The sequence below is a fragment of the Sarcophilus harrisii genome, chromosome 3, assembly GCF_902635505.1.
Source record: "Sarcophilus harrisii chromosome 3, mSarHar1.11, whole genome shotgun sequence".
Classification (NCBI taxonomy): Eukaryota; Metazoa; Chordata; class Mammalia; order Dasyuromorphia; family Dasyuridae; genus Sarcophilus; species Sarcophilus harrisii.
Window position 1 is genome coordinate 411,179,069 of NC_045428.1, and position 9,694 is coordinate 411,188,762.

At 38.3% G+C, this 9,694-nt stretch overlaps 1 protein-coding gene across 1 annotated transcript in view; it reads left to right on the forward strand.

Annotated features, from left to right (window-relative positions):
- The first annotated feature begins 2,217 nt into the window (after window positions 1-2,217).
- FIGN (fidgetin, microtubule severing factor) overlaps window positions 2,218-9,694 on the forward strand; it is a 10,556-nt gene continuing 3,079 nt past the window's right edge. The window contains exon 1 of the mRNA XM_031960569.1: window positions 2,218-9,694. This exon is cut by the window's right edge and continues 3,079 nt beyond it. Within this exon, the coding sequence (XP_031816429.1) occupies window positions 4,296-6,539 (2,244 nt within the window). The 5' untranslated portion in view covers window positions 2,218-4,295 and the 3' untranslated portion in view covers window positions 6,540-9,694.

The window sequence follows — 9,694 nt, forward strand, 5'->3', positions numbered from 1 at the left end:
TATGTTAAATTATCTTAAAAGCAAGTTTCTCTTGCATACCATTCTATATATAAATATTAAACACTTTACATTATAAAATTTGTCATTTATCCTATTTGACAATCCTTTTTATAAATGTTTATGAGAGGTTTTCCAATTAGTTTAAGAACTATTTTTTCTTTCTTCTCTTTTTTTTTTTGCTTTGTTTTCCCAAATGTTCATAGTAACTAAAAAAATAATTTCCTAACACCTGTGGGAGTACTTTTTCTTTCAATCATACTTCTATTACTGATAAAATAATATTATTTCTAAGGTTTTACACATATTATTTCTAGAATAAAATACATTAAGGACTTGTGAAGCTCTACTATATATTTATATGATTTAAATATATCATATATGTATATGAAGAAAAATTAGACTTAACAGCTACCAATTCAAATAGAGCACAATGTTATTGTTGTTGTTGTTGTTGTTGTTCAAAGACCATGTGTGGTTTTGCATATTTGTTCCCACTTGGTATCTGAGAGATCACTAACAATAAACAGAATAAAAAAAAACAAGTTTGGTGCTACTTCAAATTAATGTCAAAATGCAAGGAATTGATAAAAAGGCTCTTTATGCCCTTAAGGCCCAGGCAGTCTTATGGATAGCTTCTTTAGCTCATACTAATATGAAGAACTCACATATGGTTAACTGTTAACTTATGCTTCCAAATAACACTAATCATTACAAAGTACCGGAATAAATGCTTATGTTAAGGAGGCCAAAGATAGCATGACAATCAGAAAGCAATGATCTATCTAGTAATTGTTCTAAATAAATAATTTTGCTGGATATGATCTTTGCTTAATTGCAGGTGAAGCTGAAATTTTACGAAATTTAAATAGCTTTCCTACTTCAAGGTAAACTAAGCAGAAATTTAGAATCTCTCACCTTGAAAAAGATTTTTCTTATCCAGTGAAAGATAGCCAATTTGTTTTATTTCAAATTACACCCCTCTCTTTTTATGGCAATTGAATCTATGTTACATTATGGGAAAAATGGAATTCTCTTAAAGAGAAGATTGCTTTAAACTTAGAACCAGAATTTGTAACACTATATTTAATGCCCTATCTACCATGGCTTAAAATAGTTTATCCTGAACTAATCACTTAATAGATTTATAAAAAGCAAAATGGTTACTGTAAAATCTAAATTTACCCAATATATGTTTGTTAATTAATATGCTAGTGCTAGCAGAGTTCAGTTACATTTAATAGCAGAGGCCATGTCCATTCTAATTTCTTTGTTGTAACTTCCTTTGTTAGATTCTTTTCTGAGACCATTTGCATGACACTTATTCGTGTATACCTACCCAAGAATCTACCTAATCACATTCTTATATGTGGAATATCTAAGTTCTTATTTGTCTAACTCTGTGTTTGGGTAATCCTTGAAGAGAAAAATCTCAGGACATTAATATCATAGATATAATTTATAGGACTAATGAATTTGTATGTCTTTTAGGCAGTTCTACATTAAAGATACATTAGTATTCTCTCCTTTTTATAAGGCTGGAGTAAATCCCATGGCACCAGAAGAATTTAGATACTGATTACTTGCGATTGGTTCCTGGTGATTTGCTCTTAATAATTTCTAGTTGAATTTAATGAATGTATGATTCCTGAAATGTTGCTTCATTAAAACTGCATCTTTCCCCTTCAAGTGTGATTTCGGCTTTTTTTTTTTTTTTTTTTTTTTTTTTTTTTTTTTTTTTTTGGTGGTTTGTTTTCTCTTCTGAAAAAGTATGGAATGAGAGATCAGGAACAATTAAGGATTTAAACAATTTTCCAGGATTTAAACAATTCCAGGATTTAAAAACGCATCTTTCAAGAACTCACCTCCAGATAGTGTCTCTGAATAAAATGATACCTGCTGATCCTTAGAAATAGCATTGTTATTTTTTAAAATATCACTTCTCCAGTTGACCTGAATATTTGACAAATGGAGATAGGGAAAGGGAAATAGACTTTTTAAAGGGGGAATAACCCTAGAGAAATAAAAGAAAGAAACTAGGAAGAGCTTTGTGACAAGCCAGTGTGAAACAGGAGCTTCAGTATTGTACTAATAAAATATAAGGCTCGATTAAGTTGTACTTTGCAGCTTTCAGGCTTAATTTAACTGAGACGGTGATTTGCAAATGAATATCTGCATGAATCCTTTAAAAAAAAAAATCCAAATGCAAATGAGTACAACTGCAATAAAATATATTTGCAAATGAATCCTGTTGCTTTATTCATTTATTGTGTAATTACTGCAATCCTTCCCACCTTGTTTTCAGTATTTCTTAATCATTAAGTCGGAAGCATGACAGCAGTGCCAGCCCTGGCATGATTCTCTTTGACTAAAACCTTGTAAATTAACACAATTAGCACAGCATCATCCTGCTAATTAACTTCCAGTGTCTGGTGCAGCGGTTTTGCAAACAAGGAAGAGGGAGTCAGAAGGGAATCAACACGCCATTCTGTTACCAAACTGTGTGCTATGTTAGGTTTAGCTTAGGGAGGCTAAGCTGGCCATGTCAGATGCCAGAGTCAGGCAATGAGGAGCTAAAGGGGCTGGGGGAGGAGAAAAGAAAGGGGTAGGAGCTGTCAAAATAGACTGGAATAATTCAGAAGGGAGCTCGTGCCACAGATGCTTCATTTAAACTAGGCCTCCCCCTTATCAAGGAATCTGTGCTGGAGGGCACTATACAGTTTGCAAGAACCATTTTTGGTCATACAAGAGAGAATTAAGAAAGTCTGTTTAATATAGCTGTACCCAAATATGCAACAATCCTGTCATGCGTTGCATGCATTATAGTGGAAAGAAACTGCTATGGAAGATAGGTGTTTTGCCTCTCTCCCCTCCCCCTCAGTTCTGCCACTAAATAGCAGTGTGACCTTTGGCAAGTCACTAATTCTAGGTCTCAATTTCCTCATCTATAAAATGAAGGGTTTGGATTAAGTGATCTCTAGGGAAAGTTCCAGCTTTAAAATTTGATGATTCTATAATTCTTTTAAGAGCTATGAATTCTCTTAAGTGGGAAAAAAAAAATGCTATTTAGTCTGATCACAGAGAGTTCTATTCACCAATTAGTCTAGCAAATGAAAGATTGTTAACCACATCATCTTGTCACCTAGTTATCCTCTAATAACTAATGTCATACATTGTTTCTTATGGAACTTTGAAGGGTGAGATTGCTTCACATTCTCCATTTGTCCTTCCTTTCCCCTCTCCCTTCCCCCTTCCTCTTTTCTTTCCTTCCTCTCTCTTTCTCTCTCTTTTTACCTCTCTTTCTCTCTCTCTTTTACCCCACCATACACCTTTTCTAAGTACCCTGAAGGCTCTAAACTAAAAAGGGAGAAATAATAATAAAAGAGAGAGAGAGAGAACGCAAGAAGACCGACAGACAAGTGATGCTTGTTTTTTTTTTCCAGAGACTCAACAACAGAACTGAAAAGCAGAAAGGAGCCAGTTGTAATTCATACCGAGTTGTAGGCTTTGTGTGATGAAAGCGATGGAGCGCTGCCTGGGAGATTGCTTTGCTGCACTCCACGAAGCAGATTTGAAACTGTCGTGGACCACTTTAGATGAGAGTTGGATTATGGAATGACCTGCTCTGTCTGTGTCATATTGTTCTGCGCAGGGTGCATTATACTGTGCTAACTAGGTGTTCAGTACCAAATAAGAGAGGTATCCTAGATGTGATCTGTCAGCTGTGTCTCATATTTTTATATTGGTTAAAATATAAAACAGAAACTGTGATATGAAAAGACAGAGCAGTTAGGTATCTTACATGTTAATAACACTTACATTCTAAGTATTTTAAATCTGTGCATATTTTATTTTTAAACTCATCATGAATGTGTTTTAATTTGACAGGAAAAAGAATGTGCATGTATGTATGTGTGTATATGTATGTACACAATTGAACTCACTTTTTTCTTTTTTTGTGGAAAAAAAAATAACCATGCTTTATGTGAACACATTTCAGGTTCTTTCTAGGGTGTGTGTAATATATCATTTGTAGCTATCGGTCTTTATTTTTAAGCTGAATTTAATTTTAATTTACTTTAAATCATGCAGATAATAATACAGGTAACATATAACCGCTAAAGCTTTTGGAAGGTCAAAGTGTCGATATGAAATTATTCTTGACTATACAGGATGAGAGTAAATTTTGATTTGTTTTGCTTTTAAATATTGCATCTGCAGGATGCTCTTAAAAAGTCTAAAGAATATCTACACATACCATTAACTTTATTTTTTCTCCAACAACCATAGGCTTGAAGATGCAGTGGACGCCGGAGCATGCCCAGTGGCCAGAACAGCACTTTGACATCACATCGACCACTCGGTCTCCTGCCCACAAAGTTGAAGCCTACCGTGGTCATCTGCAGCGCACCTATCAATACGCCTGGGCCAATGACGACATATCTGCTTTGACTGCCTCCAATTTGTTAAAAAAGTATGCAGAGAAGTATTCTGGAATTCTTGAAGGCCCAGCTGAGCGGCCTGTCCTCAGCAACTACACGGATGCACCTTCAGGGTTGGTGAATGGTCGGAAGAATGAAAGTGAACCTTGGCAGCCTTCATTGAATTCCGAAAGTGTGTATCCCATGAACTGTGTTCCAGATGTTATCACCGCCAGCAAAGCTGGTGTAAGTACAGCTCTCCCTCCTGCGGATGTCTCTGCCAGTATAGGGAGTTCTCCTGGGGTGGCCAGCAACCTGACAGAACCTAGTTACTCTAGTAGTACCTGTGGAAGTCACACAGTACCGAGTCTCCATTCAGGGCTACCATCTCAGGAATATGCCACAGGATACAACGGATCATATTTGCATTCTACATACAGCAGCCAGCCAGCACCTGCACTTCCTTCCCCTCATCCATCCCCTTTGCATAGCTCCGGCCTCTTACAGCCACCGCCACCTCCTCCTCCACCACCAGCCCTAGTCCCAGGCTACAATGGGACCTCTAACCTCTCCAGTTATAGCTACCCCTCTGCTAGCTATCCTCCTCAAACCTCGGTGGGACCTGGGTACAGCCCAGGTGGTGCACCTCCTCCTTCAGCATACCTGCCTTCAGGAATTCCTGCTCCTACTCCGCTGCCCCCTACTACTGTACCTGGCTATACCTACCAGAGTCACGGTTTGACACCTATTGCCCCCTCAGCTCTGACAAACAGTTCAGCAAGTTCTCTCAAACGGAAAGCCTTCTATATGGCAGGGCAAGGAGAAATGGACTCCAGTTATGGAAATTACAGCTATGGCCAACAGAGATCTACACAGAGTCCTATGTACAGAATGCCCGACAACAGCATTTCAAACACAAACAGGGGGAATGGCTTTGACAGAAGTGCTGAAACATCATCCTTAGCATTTAAGCCAACAAAGCAGCTAATGTCCTCTGAACAGCAAAGGAAATTCAGCAGCCAGTCCAGCAGGGCTTTGACACCCCCTTCGTACAGTACTACTAAAAATTCCTTGGGATCCAGAACCAGTGAATCCTTTGGAAAGTATACATCCCCCGTAATGAATGAGCATGGGGACGAGCACAGACAGCTCCTCCCTCATCCAATGCAAGGCCCGGGACTCCGTGCAGCTACCTCATCCAACCACTCTGTGGACGAGCAACTGAAGAATACTGACACACACCTCATTGACCTTGTAACCAATGAGATTATCAACCAAGGACCTCCAGTGGACTGGAATGACATCGCCGGCCTTGACCTGGTAAAGGCTGTCATTAAAGAGGAGGTTTTATGGCCCGTGTTGAGGTCAGATGCTTTCAATGGACTGACTGCCCTACCTCGGAGCATCCTTTTATTTGGACCTCGGGGAACAGGCAAAACATTATTAGGTAGATGCATAGCTAGTCAGCTGGGGGCTACGTTTTTCAAAATTGCTGGCTCCAGTCTAGTCACCAAGTGGTTAGGGGAAGGAGAGAAAATCGTCCACGCTTCCTTTCTTGTGGCCAGGTGTCGTCAGCCCTCCGTGATTTTTGTTAGTGACATTGACATGCTTCTCTCTTCTCAAGTGAGTGAAGAGCACAGTCCGGTCAATAGAATGAGAACCGAGTTCCTTATGCAGCTGGACACTGTACTAACTTCTGCTGAGGACCAAATAGTAGTAATTTGCGCCACCAGTAAACCAGAAGAAATAGATGAATCCCTTCGGAGGTACTTCATAAAACGACTTTTAATCCCGCTTCCTGACAGCACAGGGAGGCACCAGATAATAGGACAACTGCTCTCACAGCACAATTACTGTCTCAATGACAAGGAGTTTGCACTGCTTGTCCAGCGCACAGAAGGCTTCTCTGGACTAGATGTGGCTCATTTGTGTCAGGAAGCAGCAGTGGGCCCACTCCATGCCATGCCAGCGACAGACCTTTCAGCCATTATGCCCAGCCAATTGAGGCCAGTTACATATCAAGACTTTGAAAATGCTTTCTGCAAGATTCAGCCTAGCATATCTCAAAAAGAGCTTGATACTTATGTTGAATGGAACAAAATGTTCGGTTGCAGTCAGTGATAATTTTTCTTTTTCGTTTCTTTTTTTTTTTTTAAATGTAATGAATGTTGGCACACACACACACAAAACCTGCTACATAGGGTAGAGAACCCCTTTTTGGTAGTACTCAAATTGCGAAGGGTTACTGGGGGAGATGACAATGATGTTGCATCTTTAGAGTCAGGGTAGACTTGGAGGAAAAATGCATCAAACAAGAGCTGCTGATCTGAAAAGCCCCAGATGACAGGAAGCGTGTGTTGATGCTCAATTCTGTTCAAGCCAGACACCACTCGCCAAGGAGCAAGGTGCAAGTGGGTTGATTTCAGAAGGACATGAACCCCGTGTGTTGATTCCATTCTGCTGTTCTTGAGATTTAGTTGCTGTCAAGTGCCTGGAGTGGTGCTTTTTTTTTGTTTGCCTCACAATTACATTGGTGGCATGTGCTAATATAAAGAGCTTTAACTTCAAACATTGGACTAAAGAGATGAACAGTTGTGTTGCGACAGAGAACCAGATTTTTGCCATTCTAAGAGCAACAGTATTCCTCAATCCTGTCTGTTCTGCAGTATTAAGCTAAGAACAGGTAAAACAGGGTAACGGTAATCTGGACCTTAATTTCTGCAGTTCATTTCTTTTAATGTTCTGTCTGCAAAAACTCAGGAAAGTGATTGTGATTTGTACAGTACCTCAAAGGAATGTGTTGAAAGCACTATGTACTGCTGAGAGTTATAGGCTAGACTTCAATGTTACTTTATATTAAATATGTATGTTTACCTCAACAATTGGAAAATGGAAAGGAAAATTATTTTGAATGTATCCAGGAAAATACTGAAGTGTGATATGACTGAAATCTTCGCAGTTTAAAGTAGAAAATAGAAGGGTTTTTTTTTTTTTCAAAAAAAAAAAAAAAAGGTTCTTTTACCAATCTGGGAATTAAACCAGAGCAAAATAATTCTCTTTATGTCAGTACACTATACGAGTTCTTAGTACATTGCTCCTTGATAATTAAGTGATATGGTTCTTAAAAGATAACACTGGTGAAGGAAAGCCACTTACTCCATTTATGTTAGCATCTGGAAACAATCAACCACGAGATCTGTTAGGACTTTAAGAGGCATATTACCTAAAAGCTATGACTGCCTTTTACTGCATAAGCGGTGGTCGTGGTAGTTTTGAAGTTATTTGTTAAAACTGTTGGGAATGGCGACATTCTAGATCACGGATATAGCTTATGGGGTTGCAGTGCTGCTTATAGAATGTAGTCAATAGCAGCCAAAAACAAACAACTTTCCCCAATCCCCCACAAACAAATGCAGACAAAATGACCCCGTAAAAACCCTCAAACTTATGAGGATTTACCCCTACACACACACACATACACACACACACACACACACACACACACACACATACTCACACTTTGGCTCCATTTTTTGTCAATATATTTTCCATTACACTTTTAAAATCTCTCCTGGCTGGAGTGTTCCTGCCATTATTTCTACCTCAGTTTTGTTACATTTCTCTTTGAAGATAAGTAAAAAATTATGCCTGGACATGTGCATGTGTACAAATACACATATAACTTGCCAAACAAATTAATTTCTATTTCCTCCTGCGCTTCTTTCCCCATAAGCCAAGTTTCCAGAAAAATCCATTTCCGCTCTTACATCGACCACAACTACATTCTCTGGTAGAGTTTTTCCTCATAGAAAGACCAGTTGGCACATGTGGCATTTCGCTCAGTTCTTCACTCCTTCCCTCTAGCCCACAATGGCATTCTCTTTATCCTTTAATAGTTTATGTGCAGCAGCAGCTGCTTATTGACTGCTGACTGATGCTGGGCAATGCCTCTGAAAAGGAGCAGTGTAGGCTATAACTTTTCCAAATCCACTGCCACTACATGAGCAGAAAAGCTTGGCTTTTTGAATGTAATTTGGGGGGTTATTTTAAAGAGACAGTAACAAAACTGTTGCAAAGCACTGGCATTTGATGTTTTTATTAAGTAATGTACCTTCAAAAATAAATAAATAAATGCACTAAAGAGCCCCAAGAAGATAAATATCTGTAACAAGAATTTTTTTTTTTTTTTTTTGTCATTTCAAAATTTATGTAAAGATCCCATTTGGAATGTTAAATTCTCTGAAACATTTAACATTTAGAAAGCTAATGAGGGATTTCATGAGATTTCTGGAATTTTAAGATGCTTGATCGTTGCTTTCCTTTTTCTTTTCTCATATTACTAAAATCAGAGCAAATGAACCAAAATTTAATTTACTATGACATTTTGTCAATGAAAACTGTGTTTAAACATGAAAATTCCATATTTAAAACAGTGCCTTTCATTAAGGGTAGAGAAAATACCATTTAAATAGATCATCTGCTTTTCTGCAAGTGACTCAACTATACAATCGTGTTCTGGCTCCACACTGCGCTTCCCTCATAGGAGGGAAATTCCAACATCCCCATTAGCTTGTAGGTTCATATTGATCTCGCTGACAAGTTTACTATTGCAGAGTGCTGACCTATTTTCTCTCTTTTAGACATTGCGTTTCATTTCTGTCATCACGCTGTGCTCACTTGAAAGGTTCTGCCAAGTTTTGACAAACCTCCTCTGATTTAAACCACTTTGGAAAAATCTGTAATACTGACCCCTTTTGTGACTAGTAAGAGTTAATGCCAAATATGGGACTGAACTATGGTATTTTTTGCTTTTGTTCAAAAAACTGAAATGAAGTTATGGGCAGGCATTTGGACTTCAAGCTTTAAATTTCTCCCTTAGAATCTGAATCTGACATATTATTGTTTAAAATCTATCTCTTTTGGCAAAAGCTGAAATAATTTGTACGTTCCAGCTAGCCTCAGAATTCCAGGGTTTGAATTCTTAAGGAATTGGATATGCTTTAGAAATGAGATTTTGGGGAAGGACTGTGCAAAACAGCTGACCTGTGTGTGAGATTCTGATTCTTGATGCGATCCATAGATAGGCTTCATAATTTTCTGCCTATCCCTTCTGGAAGTAGATTACCTTTACAGAAGTGATTAGGAACAATCAGTAGTAGTCAAATCACAATATTCAGATTGCACAGAATTGGGTTCCTTTTTGGCTGCTACACACTTGATTGAGGAAGGCTATTAATGAATGTAAGGTAATGAGCTAGGTTATATAACAACTCTGC